General features: G+C 37.0%; 1 protein-coding gene across 1 annotated transcript in view; it reads right to left on the bottom strand.

The window, feature by feature from the left end:
* TTC27 (tetratricopeptide repeat domain 27) overlaps positions 1–16,514 on the bottom strand; it is an 89,181-nt gene that overhangs the window by 63,430 nt on the left and 9,237 nt on the right. The window contains exons 6-9 of the mRNA XM_026680783.2: positions 9,820–9,984; positions 2,822–2,958; positions 1,274–1,386; positions 355–421 (exon numbers count right to left, since the gene is read on the bottom strand). Coding sequence (XP_026536568.1) covers positions 355–421; positions 1,274–1,386; positions 2,822–2,958; positions 9,820–9,984 — 482 coding nt within the window. The remainder of the gene's footprint in view (positions 1–354; positions 422–1,273; positions 1,387–2,821; positions 2,959–9,819; positions 9,985–16,514) is intronic.

Below are 16,514 nucleotides of genomic sequence, written 5' to 3' on the forward strand. Positions count from 1 at the left end.
GTATGTTACTGTAAGATTTCCTGGGACCAAAAAGAGGGCAAGACAAATTTATTCAGAATAAGGCTATCAATATATTATCTCTAGGGATAAAGGCAGCAAGCCTCTTAATATTAATGGCTAGAAAATATGAATAGAAGGGAAGTAGCACACACATATCCTTTCTGTGGACTTTCTATTTGCACCTGGATAGGAACCAGAAAATGGATTAGGTAGGTCTTTGCTTCTTTCTATATAATATTCTCCATGTACATAAACGCTCCTTCTCTGAGAAACAGCAGGCAACTCAACATGTGATCCATTCAATAAACATATATGAAAACATTTTTAAAAGAAAAAAATCGAGCAGTTACTTACTGATGTAAAAGCAAGCAGCTCCTCTTCTGTGAGTTTATGGACAGGATTGTTTTTCTGAAAGTCTATACTGTAAAAAAAAAAGAATACATTTTATTCATGTAGCTTTCTGAAATTCCAAACATTCAGTTATATTCAGTGAAGCATTTAGGAAAGAATGTTTGTGTGTGTGTGTGCATGCGTGCGTGCGTGCTAATATTAAGCTTGCAATCCTTGCAGATGGTTAATTAGAGGCTCAAATCATATAACAAAGCTACCAAAATTAATTTATTTGTTAAGTTTTGTTCCTGCTATCTTGCCTTTCCTCCAGAAATTCAAGGTAGTATAGATAGCACTCCCATTTTTCCCATATCAGACACAAGTCACCTGGTAAAACATCCATAGAAATAGTTGTCTTGAACCTAGATTTCATTTTTCCCACATCAGACACAAGTCACTTGGTGAAACATCCATAGATGAACCTAGATTTCATTGCTCTTACCACAATAACTTGTGCACAATACTACATTGACAAAATATGTGCAAACTCTCAAAATATCATCTTTTATACATGATTGTTAAAGATCTGAATCTCCTATTTGTCTCTCCAAAAATAGGCCATTCCTTGTTCCAATCATTCTGAATTCAGAGCAGCATCTAACATAAGTGAATGATTTCACTTCCTCCCATATTTGATGGCTTCAACATCAGCTTCTTCCCTCAAACCACACACATGGACGTACCCAACATTTTTACATTATTTATCATCACATAATTTAAGAGATTTTAGAGAACTCAAAAGCTGATACACTGTGTTTGCTTGCCCAATAGAGATATTACTTTGATGTGTGTTTTTAGCCTTTTCTTAAAACCAGCCTGGGTACTTTTGCTTTTCCTCTATAACTGGGCACTGACAATGATGGGACCAAGTTTATTATCTTACCAAATGCCAAGGATTACAGCAAGTTCTTCTGCACAGAGGTCAGGCATCTGGTTCTGATGAGATTTTTCAAACTTTATTTCATTTAGTACGGTGTCATCATCTAAAGCATAATTCTGTGGGGAAATATACACAAGTAATAAATTACATCTAAAGTTGTTCATCTGTTTGGAAGTTGCAGTAATAACATAAAAAAACAGCAGCATTTGATTTTAGCTTTGCCAGGAACATAAATTCTCCTCTTGACTAAGCTACAGAAAAGGATTCGCTTGGCTAGCACAACAACAACTGTGTTGAAAATGATTTAAGCAAGAACTAGGAGAACTGACAGAACATCAGGGCTGTGGCTAAAGAATAAAAAGTTCCTTGAAGAAACAGAATAGTTTGGAAATATATTCCAGTTAGTGGTCTTCAAACTATACTCCAGAAAGCCTGAGTTTTCTTGAAAACCTATGAAGAATTTCTCTTGAGAAAGATCCTATTGCCACAAATAAACTTTATTGGAAGGTCCTTTACCACATTTTTCTTTTGTAATATATATCTGTCCCTCCTTTAAATATGTAGCAACTGTGTGCACAATAATTATTGGAAATTCAGCAGGGGATAGATACTTGGGATTTTTCTTTCCATTTGTGACCTTGATGAACAGAGTTCTTCTGAAGTAGAAATCTGTATTGAAAGGAAATCTTGACTGGGGACTTACTTGAATGGAGGTTGGTTTAAGATGCCTGATACATGTATATGATTGTTGATTTAACTGTCCATTTCACAAGAAGAGTTCTCCACTCCTCTACTCATTGCAGAATACCTTATGCCACCAGACTTGAAATTCTAGACTTAGAAAACCTACAACTACACCACCTTCAGTCCGATTAAGTATAATACATAAAATTATATATTGCAATGTCCTACCTGTCAATGAATACTTCAGCTTCAACCATAACAATACAAGAGCACACAATAGATACAAACTCAAGGTAAACCACACCAAACTTGATTGCCAGAAATACGACTTCAGCAACAGAGTGGTCAATGTCTGGAATACTCTACCTGACACTGTGGTTTCTTCCCCAAACCCCAAAAACTTTAACCTTAGACTGTCTACTATTGACCTCACCCCTTTCCTAAGAGGTCTGTAGGGGGCGTGCATAAGCGCACCAACGTGCCTACCGTCCCTGTCCTATTGTTTCTTTTATTTTTCTTATATGTATCCGTTTCATGTATTCATAATTATGTTTATACTTATACCTGTTATCTTATAATTGCTTGACAAAATAAAATAAATAAATAAAAAATAAAAAATAAAATTTTAATGGCATGTAAATCACTTAGAATTTTTGAGTGAGAGGGCATAGAAACAGATGCAAACACATTCATACTTATTTCCAGGTGCAGAGCAGACTTATCTCATAGACAATTAAGTAGTAGTTAATTAAAGGATGGGGAAAACAAAACTGTACTTGAAGGTGTACAAATAGCTCACAGAACAAATGACAACCCACACAAAGGCAGAGCCTTCTAAAATATAGTGTTTTTGTTTCATTTAAATACCTTAGTTAAATCTTCTAATGGAGTAGGTGCTGGACTAAGTTCTCGGTAAGGAAGGAGGATGTTATCTTTCCTCTGAACATCTAGTATCAGTTGGGCTACATATTTTTCCTGAAATCTTGTTCTTTTTCCTAGAGCACCTGCAAAAACCCATTAGAACAAAACAGAAATTCATCATGAGTACAAAATATATGGATTTGAGATATGCCTTTTATGTACGCAGAATTATATGGTGTTCTCCGAAGGCTTGTGATCAAAGAACTTTACTTTTTCCAACTTATTAAAGACAATAATGCATGCCTTAATTTTGAAACACTTTAAATGTTAACAGAAACTTACATTGTAAGGTAATAACTGGACTGAAAATAACTTAAAACATTTTGAATTCCAGGATGTGAGATGATGATGATGATGATGATAAAGATAGTAAATCAAATTTAAACAAATCAAAAAATGCATGAAGACAACTTACGTTTCTTTGGGTTTCAGATTAAAATTGTTCATTATGCATGGAAAGCTGGACCAGTTTTTAGATCTACATTAACTTCACTAAATAAACTCGAATAAAGCATGATAACCATTGTGGTCTAAGTAGTTCATACAGGGGTGCGGAATCCTAGGTTCAAATTTCCATTTGGCCACAAAGCTTCCTGTGTGACATTCGAGGCTCTGTCCCTTAGATTATTCTACCTCTCAGGGTTGTTATCAGTGGTGGGATTCTAATTTTTTACTACCGGTTCTGTGGGCGTGGCTTGGTGGTCGTGGTGTGGCTTGGTGGGCATGGCAGGGGAAGGATACTACAAAATCTCCATTCCCTCTCCGCCCCACTAACCTGCTTCCCAGCTCCGTTCTCCTGTGCATGGCAACAAAATAAGATCCAGGCAATCAGCTGGGACTCGGGAGGCAGAGAATAGATGGGAACAGGGACAGCCAGAGGTGGTATTTGACGGTCCTCCGAACTACTCAAAATTTCCACTACTGGTTCTCCAGAACTGGTCAGAACCTGCTGAATACCACCTCTGGTTGTTATGATGATAAAATTGAGAGGCCTTACCCCTGTGTACCACCTTAAACTCATTGAGAAATGGTAGGGTTAGAACAATAACAATTAATAGATAGATAAAACATGAACTGTGTGTATAGAGGTCAGCTGCTCACATTCAACCATATGTAATGTATTATAGAATATTTAATCCAACAAATCATAGGAAAAGATAAAAGGAAGCCTACATATCATCTAGCCCAGTGGTTCTTAACCTTTTTGAAAGAATCGCCCCCTTGAGCCACTGAGGAAGTTATCATTGCCCCGCTCCCCCAACATAACCTCTCAATCACAACACAGGGAAATAATTCTTCAATTTATTCAAACACGTTTTTGTTTTCTTTAAAATTGTCATCAGGACATATCGATGCAAATAATTTATTTCCAGTCTTTTTCCCATATCGCACATGAAGATGAGGGATGCGTATTCACATATGTACGGCGTTCTGTACTGAAGCCAGCTGGAGGAACATTTTAAAACATAGTTCAATCCACTAACAGCCAGCGATCTGATGTTTTTGTACGACAGATTTACAGTGGTTCACTGTACGTAAAAAGTCTCAAAAGTGTCCCCGAAACCTCTCACTCCATCGCCCCCATATCGCCCCTGCATCGCCCCTTTTCATTCCATCGCCCCCCTGAAAAATGAAATCACCCCCCGGGGGGCATATCGCCCAGGTTAAGAACCACTGATCTAGCCAGACAAAACATTGGCTCTTAGAGCTTCTTAATCAGCAAAAGAATGGCATACACACAGAGACATAAAAAATAGTTCAGTTAATATATCATTAGTTTTATTTATTGTCATAGAATAAAGAGTCAAATCAATAATGAGGCGCTTTCAGAAGATTGGGAGCTTTGTGCTCGAAAAAAACCCTGTACGTAGCTTTTTGTGTCAGAGAAGCTCCAGTTCTGACAGAAAAGGTTCCATAAAAATAGGTAGAAATCTCTCTCTCTCTCCTCCCCCTCCTCCCTCCCTCCCTCCCCCTTCTGTAATAGGAGACTATTCCTGTGCCACTAAATAAATGTTTTCTCTCCATCTTCTTGCAGATATTTTGTGAGAATACTCACAATAAACTCTCGACATTCCAAATATGCCTACAGACTAAAATGGTTGAGAATCCTTACAGAGCATTTACTTCCATTTATTAAAGAGGATCTAAAGATCAAACTTATTCTAATACTACCTAAATCACTATATTTTAAAATTCAACTATTGTGATTGTTCCACAAATATCAACATCCATGATATATGATTCAATTTTACAGTTTAAACACACTGGAAACACTGCTGGGAATAATGGCAGATCTATCTTATTTAGCTTCAGGCTCAGCAAATAAGCTACTATAAATATCAACAAATCACCAGTAGATATATTGGAAGAAGAAAATATTTCATGGGGATATCAGAAATAACCATAATAAATGCAACACAAGAGAGTAGAGTCTATGCAAAATTATCTGCTTTTCCCACAATAAACAAAAGAAGATAGATTTCATGTGATCGTCTACAGATGTGTTACATTAAAAACTACTTATTTCTATAATACATTAGCTCTTTTATACTGGAGCCAATCACATCTCAAAATTCCTCCAGATGTAATTTCATACTCAAGGTAAGTTGGAAAAGGTGCCAGAAAATAACAACTTCTCCACATGTCTATGCAAGTTTGAGAATTCCAGGCATATTGCTAAAGCAACTTTGCTATTTTGTTGGTAGTGACTGGGTGAAAAAACTATTTTCACAGAATCATTAAACTGGAAGGAGCCTCAGAGATCAAGTCCAATTTCTAATGTAAAATCAGCTAAATCATTTCAAATATGACTTTCTACCCCTCTTTAAAAACCTCCATTAAAGGGAGGCAACTTCTTCCACTATAAAAGCTATAGATGCAATTTACATAGACTTCTTCAAAGCCTTTGATTCAGTGGTACATGACAAACTACTGTTAAAACTAAACTCTTACGGCATTTCCGGATCCCTTTGTAAGTGGATTACTGCGTTTCTGTCAAACAGGCAACAAATCGTAAAAATAGGGAGCGCTATATAAAATCCTGCTCCAGTTAACAATGGTGTCCCCCAAGGCAGCGTTCTAGGATCCACTCTTTATACTCTATATAAATGACCTTTGCAATCACCTTATAAGCAACTGCATCCTCTTTGCAGATGACATAAAACTATTCAACACCACTGACAATGCTACTGTCCTTCAAAGCGACCTTGATTATGTGTGTGAATGGTCAAAAAATTGGCAACTCCAAATCTCGACCAACAAATGTTCTGTCCTACACATTGGTAATAAAAATCAGTATACCAAACACAAGCTAGGCGGATATGACCTCGTTGATGATCCTCCCTCTGTCAAGTTCTCATACCAAATGACCTAAGCACCAGAGCTGGCTGGAAGAAATGACAAGAGAACAGATCGAATTCAAACCAGAGTCCTTTCTGTTAGGGATCTTTGAAAAACAAATATCAAAAAAAGTGAAATATATAATAATACACATTTTGACAGCGGCCAGATTGGCTTTTGCACAATGTTGGAAGCAGCCTCATGTTCCATTAGAGGAGATGATTATTCAAAAAATTTCAAGTTGTGCAGAAATGGACAAATTAACTTTGGCATTAAAAAATAAAGACACTTCAATATACTACAACAGCTGGAACTGCTGGTACAAATGGATAAACCAAAGATAGACTTCACACTAAAAGACAAAAGAGGATAGGATAGATCCATAATAATGATACACATATATATGTAAGGATTAGGTGTGTGTATATGGCATAAAATAAGGATAAAAAAGAGGTCTTACAAACTGTTGAAGATGAGAATGTTTTTAATTGTTTTCTATTTTTTTCTTTCTATTTTCTTCTTCCTTTCTTCTCTCTCTCTCTTTCATTTATGTATGTGTTGTTGGTTTGTTTTAATTGTAAAATCAATAAAAAAAAATTTTTTTTAAAAAAAGAGTTGTAAATCTAATCTTATGAAGCTTCTCCTCCAGAAATATCGAATTGCTAACTAGAGCATACAAAACTTTTGCCAGACCAATACTCAAATACTGGATCATCAGTCTGAAATCTGCACTGCATATCGGACATATTAATGCATATTAATACAATCAAGTGAGTCCAGAAGTATTTCACGAGAAGACACTCCTCTGCTTGCAACAGAATACCCTATTATCACCAGGCTTGAGATTTTGGGCTTGGACAACCTTGAACTAAGCCGCTTATGGTTAGACTTAAGCATAGCACACAAAATTATCTGCTACAATGTCCTACCAGTCAATGACGACTTCAGCTTCAACCACAGCAATATAAGAAAACACAACAGACACAAACTCAATGTAAACCGCTTCAAATGTGATTTGCAGAAAATACAACTTTAGCAACAGAGTGGTCAATGCCTGGAATTCACTACCTGATTCTGTTGTTACATCCTCTAACCACCACCCCTTTAACCTCAAACTAACCACTATTGACCTCACCCCATTCCTAAGAGGTCTGTAAGGGATATGCATAAGTGCACCATCGTGCCTATCGTCCCTGTCCTATTGTCCCCATTTATTCATACCTATTTCCTGTATTCTTACTCATGTTTATACTTATACCTATTATCTTGTAAGTGATTGACAAATCAAATAAATAAAATAAAATAAAAAATAAATATCCAACCTAAATCCATCCAGCTTTAATCCATTTGTTCTGATTGTGGCAGAGAACAACTCCAGCTCCTCCACTATTGTTTCAATATCTCAAAACCACTGTCACATCTCCCCTTAATCTTCTTTTCTGCAGGCTAAACACACCCATCTTCTTTGTTTTCAGCCCCCTCACCAACTTAATAATCCTCCTCTAAATGTACTCTAGTTTGTCAAATATTCTTTTTAGATTGTAGTATCCAGAACTGAACTATTCAAAATGGGCCATGAACAAGACAAAGTACAATGGGACAATTATTTTCCTGTCGCCTGGGCGCTATGTTAACACATTGTAATCTACTAGAATGTGATTACTTATGAACAGCTAAAGCTATTCTTCTTCCAGGTAGCTTTAAAATAGAACTCTGTTAGAAGAGAATGGAATTCATTTAGGTGGAGTAATAAACCATGAATCCTCTATTCTCTGCCAAATTAAGGTCAATTGACAACACAAGGATAGCCCTGCCAAGAAAGCCTGGTGGGACAGGCTGTATGCAATGCAGGAGGTGAATCAGGTACAAACTGGAACCAATGACAAATCTTCTATAGATGAGATTGTGGAGAGCTCTTCAAACGAGGATTCAAGTCTCAGAACTTGCATAGGTAAGGGGAAAACACTTATTTGTTCCCCTGAGACTTAATTCACACCTCTAGCCTTCCAACTCTATCTTCTAGTTAATGGGATGTATTGGTAGCATGTTGTCACAGTTTCTCTTGTGCATGCTAACTCTTTCCATTCTCCTATCTTTCTTCCCTGTGGCTGCACCCTGTGGCTACATATTCTTTCTCTTTCCTGTAAAAGAAACTTTTTGGCTATTATCCTTAATGCTGTTTTCCTTCAGGCAGTTCTAAAGTGCAGAATGGCTGTCAATGGCCAAATGCAATGCACACAATTATGTATCCACACTTTTCAAAACTCTCACACCAGAACATACAACATTATCAGCATCATGTGAAGCAATTTGGGTGTGACACAGGAGGGCAGAATCTTGCTGTGTTCAATTTGGTCTCTAAGATTTAATTTGGTTTTCAAGGGTTTTTGAGGCTACAGACTGCAGGTAAGTGTCTGGAATATTATTCAAAAGGTGTTTTTCACAATAGCATTCCTCTTCTCCAGGTCTACTAGAAATATGCAATGCACGTTATATTGCTCTTATGACAGAGTATTTGTCCTGCATGTCAGTGAAGATAAATGGCATAAACTGGGTTATGGGGGACTTCATTAAACTTATTAACCTTTGGAAAAATACCAAGAAAGAACAGATTATGTATAGATATGTTTTATTATGGTGCTGGAATTTTCATAATATATACTGAGTTCAAGCAAAGAGAGTGGGGAAAAATAGAAAATCTGCAATTTTGAAGTCACAATAACATATATAAAATTATGTGCGTTACATTCCAAACAAAGGGTTGGATAGTTCGCTTCTATTAATGAAAGAAGCCCGGATTCAGCAAAAGCTTCTATAAGTGTAAGGTGGATTTTCTGCTTTCTCTGCCTTCCATTCTATTACACAGCATGATTAAACAGGTGGTACGGAGATCTAAAAACACTTTTCCTGAATGAGATTATATTCAGTCTCTCTTAAGTGAATCTGTTCAGCTTTAAGGTTCTGCAAACATCTGAGACAGAGATTCAAGGGAAGACTTTCCTTGCCAAGAGGTCAGCTAGCTGTGTCTTTTAACAACCTTGCCCTCAACAACATTTAAACACATTTAAATTAGATCATGAGCCAAGAAACTATATGCAAATTGATTGCTATAAATTGTTTTTATTAATTTTTGCAACACTTATGTCTATTTTGATTTTATTATATTTGCCTTTTATTAATGTTTTATTGGTGTATTGGTCCATCTTTTGGTGAAGGATAGATGCAAATTTAGCAAATCAATACAGGAGGGATGGAGAAATGCCATTTCCTATTACAGAATTCACATAGCCACAAAATTTATTCCAAAGTGTTTCCAAGACACATTTGAGAGAGCATACGGGGGAAGATAGCAATAGAAAATCCTCCTGCATTTATAAAAGACTTCAGACTTCCACAGATTTTCAGAATTTTACTGCAATTTTAGTAAACTGTTGAAACTAATCTAGAATTTTAATGAAGAGAATTTCTCAGAGCCACACCAAAAGTATTATAGAGACTGTTGCCCTCTTCAGTGTTTTGCCATTTTCTTTCTTTTTTAAATTGTCAAGTGATGCAGCACAGTTAGGGTTAAAGATTAATATTCAAGAACTTGGAAAAGAACATACCTGTCAACTCAATCTGTAACTTAGTTATGTCTTTAGCTGCAAGGAAATGTTCTTTCGCATTTTTATACTCGTAATAATTCAAAAATGTGTAAGCACATTCGAGATGAAATTGAACAGCAAGATGCCAACATTCATCATCGTTGAATAAAGTCTCAATTTCAGAAACTGGAAAAAAGGAAAAGAAAAATTAAGAAACAGAATGTGAAGAAAAAATAACAGAAAGCAGAAAAATACATACCAGATTTACTACTCCCTAGGCAAATAAACTAAGTTTAAATTGAAAGCGGACCTGTTTCATCTGCATTTTCATACACCAACGTTTTAACTACAAACTTCCCAGTTTGGCAACCTCCAAAACTCTTGTGAAAGATGATACATAAATATCCAAGAGCCTCCCCCACCCCCGGGGACACGGACACGGACACACACACACACTTCATTTTCTGTTTTAACTTTTGATGGTCAGCATTTATAAGACTATAAAGCTGTGATGGTGAACCTATGGCACGCGTGCCGGAAGTGGCACGCAAAGCCATTTCTGCCAGCACGCAAGCCGTCGCCTGGAACTGATCCACTGCGAATGCGCGTGTGCCTCCTGCCAGCCAGCTGATTGTTGGGTATCTGCTGCACAAGCACGGGGGAGCCGGGGCGCAGTGGGGCTTGCGCGTGCTTGTACAGAGGCGCGTGGTGCATGCGGGGGGTCGTGCATGCATGCACAGAGGCATGCAGTATGCACAGGGGAGGGTCACGCGTGCATGCGGGGGGGGCGGGGATGTCACACACTCATTGCATTATTGGCGCAGGCACACGCGCCCACAGGCATGCACACACTTTCTGCACACGACGACGAAAAGGTTAGCCAGCACTGCTATAAAGTTTGAAATCGCTTTAGGACCTGCTAAGGCCTAGTTTGCATACCGTCTTATTCAAATCCATACTCCATTTTTCTGTATAACTTTAAATATTTGAGTAGATGACACTTAACACTTAGCTATATTTCTATCTGTCTCCTTCCAATACATATACGTGTGTGTGTGTGTGTGTGTGTGTGTGTATATATATATATATGTTTTCTGAGGTTCTCGCTGGTATTTGTATGTGGATCTTTGGTTATTCGGGTTTTCTCCGCGTAAGATTCAAAGTATCTAGGCGCGTTTCGGCGAGGTCCCACTCGCCATCTTCAGGCTGGTGCTTTCGGCTTAGTGCCAGTGCAAGCAGTCTGGCACTAAGCCGAAAGCACCAGCCTGAAGATGGCGAGTGGGACCTCGCCAAACGCTTGCCTAGATACTTTGAATCTTACGCGGGAGAAAACCCGAATAACAAAGATCCATATATATATATATATATATATATATATATATATATATATATATATATATATATATTTATATTTATATTTATATTATATTTATATTATATTATTATATTATATTATTATATTATATATTATATTATATTATATTATATTATATTATATTATATTATATTATATTATATTATATTATATTATATTATATTATATTATATTATATTATATTATATTTATTATATTATATTATATTATATTTTTGCTTAAGGGCAAAAAAAATTCTCTTATGAGAGATGGAGACCCGTATTTGTTGAGACCAAAACCAGTGGCTAAGATACTTGGCAGTTGGTCTGAATTTGGTCTTCTAAACCTGGTTTCAGAAAATGATAAACACCATTAACCTCAGAGCAAATATTAATCTAGGAAACAATTCTGAGCATTGAAGAGACCAATATATATCAGTGGTAAAATATAATTATAAGCGAAGGTGAAACATAAGGGAGAAAAACTGAAGGGAGAGAAAAAGAGAATCTGTTCAACATATGTAATATTCCAAATGTCAATCTTAATCAATAACTGAAAACTTCTTCATTGCTCTATTGGACAAAAAAACCCGACAACCTTGAAAAAAAGCATTATTTTCCTGCATAGAGTTTTTTCTTCAAACCCACATGCAATCATTTGTACCAGAAGCAGTATTTTTTTTAAAAAAAATAAAAGGTCTTAAGAATTAAACACTTGACATAAAGTTCACATCTCTAAGATGAAAAAAGGCTTATTTTTAGATCAATTTAAAAGAGTGGATGAATTACAGGCATATATTCATCTCCAAATAATCTGTTTTCCCAGAAGTAAAGCAATTTATTTTTAAAGGGTTTTAAAACATTTCATAAATATTTGGTCAAGGACACAGATAAGATAAAGAGTAATACAATCTTATTGTAGTCAGAGAACACGTGGTTTTATATCTGTTTTCAAATCTAAAGGGGAGCTGGATGGGTATGCGGGCACATATCTTCACACACCAGCTGGATAGTGTAGTGGTTAGAGCACCAGTCTTTGATGCAGGAGACGGGTTCAAATCCTGGGTGGTACCTACCTTGGCAGTAAGCTCCTTGCTAAGAACCCCTAACATTTTGCCTGAGAGTGACCTGAACTAAGAGAATCATGCTGGCTCAGTCACCAGCCAGATTAACAAGGCCTGCATCAGACATTCAGAAAATAGGACAATCTGACAATAAGTGGGCTACTGAAACAAACCATACATGGACTAGTCACTAGACAAAAGAATCTAGAATTGTTAGAATTAGCATTCTATGTATATTCCACAACAGTAAAAATCTAATGAGAGAGGGGATATATGAAACATATGAGGAAAGGATGGAAGGCCTGCAAACACCCTAATGGTGAGACAGCTAGTTAATCATTGCTTCAAAATCGTGAAGAGCAAACTCTTCTCACAATTTGAGATTGACCAGCTATACATTACATACTGGACTCAAGATGACCTGAAACAACACCACATGTGCAGCCAACATCACTTCCTCCCCCTTCATTACAAAAAAAAAGTTTTGTAAGACAAACTAACTACAGCCAACCCTCAAAACTGATTACCAAGACTCAGGGGAGAACTACCATCAGACAGTATGCTAGAAGATGCCAACAGAGCCTCACTGTAACTCAAACCACTGAAGTGGTATAGGCTACTGTTGCTGTAACCCTAGAGATGCTTGGCTATACAATCAAGAAAGATAGTACATAACATCCCTGGAAAATGAGGTTACAGGTGAAAATTAAAGCAACTCAGAAAGTAATTACTCAACTTGTAGAACTACAGAAAGGTGTGGAAATTAAGGATATAGTCTCACCTACTGAAAAAATATAAGGACCCGACTCCATCTAGAGTCCTAGAGACTGCTAAACAAAGACTGGTTACCAAACTAAGGAGATACACCAGAGAAGCAGAGGTCAATAAGATAAATGCCCTGATCTCCAAAGAACCATCCAAGCTGTACTTCCAACTGCAGTACAACAACACAGTAGCAGCAAAGTCACCAATAGCAGAAACTGAACAGTACCGGAAGAACATATGGAAGAAAGAGAAGACACATAATACCAGTCAGAGTGGCTGCAGGACCTGAAAGCAGATCATATCAATTCCCAGAAGGGGAACCACTCACAATCAGAGTAACAACAACAGATCAAGAACATGAAAACTGGGCAGCACCTGGGCTGAACATAATCCATATATATCTACTAGTAAAAGAAACTAACGGTGGTGCATTAATACCTAGCAGCACAGATGAGCCAGCTACTAGCAGCAAGCTCCCACCCAGATAGGCTAACAGATCTCCACAAGGAAACAGTTTCCGTCAACTACCAGATGACAACCAGGCTCCCCACAACATGGGAAGTCCTATCAGGCATCATAATCACCAAGTCACAGGACCATACAGATCAGTACATGAGCACAGAATGGCATTGGGGAGCAATATCAGAGGTTCAAAACATCAATTGCTCAGAGATAAAGTGTCATCCAAGACTCGAGGTCTAGACAGACCAATCTGAGAGCAGCCTGGATTGACTTTAGGAAAAGCCTTTAATTCAATGAGCAGTGGAGCCAGCGGAGAGGCTTCAAGAGATCCCAGGACCAACATCAGAGCTCTCCAGAAGAGTGCAGTGAATAGCTAAGATACTGCACAGAACCGTCAAATTCCAGGCTTCTAGTAGACCAGAGGACCCAAGATTGAGGAAGACACATACTACACACAGGGTGAGAAGGGGTTTATTTATTTATTGAGAAAGAGAGAAGAGAGAGAGAAGAAAAACTGGATGTTTATATCTAAAATGTATAAAAGAATTATAATTTTGCACTCACAAACTGAATGACAGATCTATTAAACATTTTCTATTTATGAAACAAGTGTTGTTTCATGTTTTTAAAATGAAAGTCACAAGATATTAGTAATAGTGCAATGATGTACTTTCTATAAAAAGATGCTAAGTATACTGACAAAGCTAACATGATTATGATATATGGTTTTAAATATGACAAATCTTAGTCTAAAGTATAATGTATTATCTTGCAAACCTAATTTGCCTGATTTCCTAATTTGCCTTCATAGAAGCATTAGTCAGCATTACTACATCTTAGTTTAAATCAAGATTAATATTATTTTGTAAGAAGAAAAATAAACAAGTACATTATTTTAAGTGGCAGCATCTTATTTTTTTTTAAGTCCCAATTTTTAGTTTATCATCCTGCAAGCAGAACATAAGGAGAATATATTTCCTACCCATATAATGAGGCCACACAGTCTTTTATCAACTGTTTAAGAATTACCAAAATCCAATCTTTTTAAATATTTCATTGATTAATTTATTAAAACATTGGACACGGTGTGATCGTCCTGACATTCCTTTTTGTCATACATGTTATAATATGTAATACATATTTTATATACATTTATACATTTGAACAGTTAGTTTTTATCTGTGATTCCCCCTTCTACAAATCCTGTTTATTTTTTTATTCTGGATCCTTCCTTTCTTTTCCCACCATTGATAAAATTCATTCCATATCTTGTAGTATTCTGTCTCATTCTTATTTTTTAATTCCAGAGTCAATCTATCCATTTCAGCACATATCAATATCTTCTTTATCACTTCACCTTCATCGGGAATTTCTCTATTTTTCCATTTTTGGGCAAAAGTCATTCTTGCTGCTGTGAAGATGTGTATTATTAGATAAATCTCCTCTTTATTATATTTTTCTGTCATAATTCAAAGTAAAAATAATTCCGGTTTATAATCTATCTTCTGTCCAGTGATCTCCTCTAACCAAGCACAAATGGGATCACTTTTGCTATATTACTATTTTCTTCTCAGTCATAGGTCTTTGAATTGATCTTGCAGCAATTTTAAGCCTAAGGAAATGTAAGTGGAATGATCCAATTTCAAAGATTCAGAGTGCACATATGCATGAATGTTGTACCTGCCAGCTAATTCTTAATGGACCTGTATCTTCTCATAAGATCACGGTGGAGAAGCCACTGATTTAAGGAGATGCAATATGCATACATATGCATACTCTAAATCAGTTTTCCCCTTTGAAACCGGAGCACTGCATTGCCTTATTATATTGCTTAATCTGATGCAGAACAGACCTGGTTCTGGACAGAATGCTAATTCAGGGTTTCATCAGTTTAATAGGGATTAGTTGAACCTCAAATCATACTTTTAATTTTTTTTTTCTTTTGCACTTGAGTTTATAAATTTTGACTTGCTTTAAACATGCTTTTATGTCCAGGGGCAGATCTCTGGCTTATTTCTGGTGTGTCTGGATGTTGTTCCCAAGTCAGAACAGCAAAGAAAATACAGCTAAAACTAAGACTGCTGAAAATCTGCATGGGTTCTTTTGCTTGTCTTCCCCACCAAACTTAAGGAAATGGTGAGGATTAGGTTTCCAAATATGAAATTGCACAGTTATTCCCACAAAGCACAGCCATTTTTAATTCCATAAACAGGGAAGTGATGTTGCTGAGAAAGAGACATAGACTCTTTACATAAAAACTCAACATCACAGAGACAAAGCATGTTGCACCAAAGAACTTTCTGCACAAATACTGCTCCAAGCCATAGTACTCTACTCTGCTAAAAATTGTATCAATGCTGCCCAAAATATTTTATTAAAAATAATAATGAAATAGACACACACTGAGAGCACACTAGACAAAAACCTGAGAGCCAGTGTGAGGTAGTGGTTAAGGCATCAGGCTAGAAACTAGGGGAATAAGGATTCTATTCCCACCTTAAGCACAAACACAGCTGGACCAGTGCCTGTCTCTCAGCCCTGAGAAGATGGAAAACCACTTCCAAAAAGCCTTGTTGGGAAAATTGCAAGGACCAATCCAAGCAATTGCCAGGAGTCAATAATGACACAAAGACTTATAGTACTTAGACTTATATACTGGCACTTAGACTTATATACTGCTTCACAGTGCTTTACAGCCCTCACTAATCGGGTTTACAGAGACAGCATATTGCCCCCAACAATCTGGGTCCCCATTTTACCCACCTCGGAAGGATGGAAGGCTGAGTCAACCTTGAGCTGGTCAGGATTGAACTACTGCTAACTCTGTAAGCTTTTAAGCTCTGTAAACTATTGTAAGCTCAAGGACTTACAATAGTTTGTTTTCAGTGGTGGGATTCAAATTTTTTTTTACTACCAGTTCTGTGGGCATGGCTTGGTGGGCATGGCAGGGGAAGGATACTGTAAAATCTCCAGTCAGGGGTGGTATTTGCCGGTTCTCCGAACTATTCAAAATTTCTGCTACCGGTTCTCTAGAACTGGTCAGAACCTGCTGAATACCACCTCTGGTTCGTT

This window comes from Notechis scutatus, chromosome 1, assembly GCF_049901735.1.
Source record: "Notechis scutatus isolate UNSWTSFEM ecotype Mainland chromosome 1, rNotScu1.2, whole genome shotgun sequence".
Lineage (NCBI taxonomy): Eukaryota > Metazoa > Chordata > Lepidosauria > Squamata > Elapidae > Notechis > Notechis scutatus.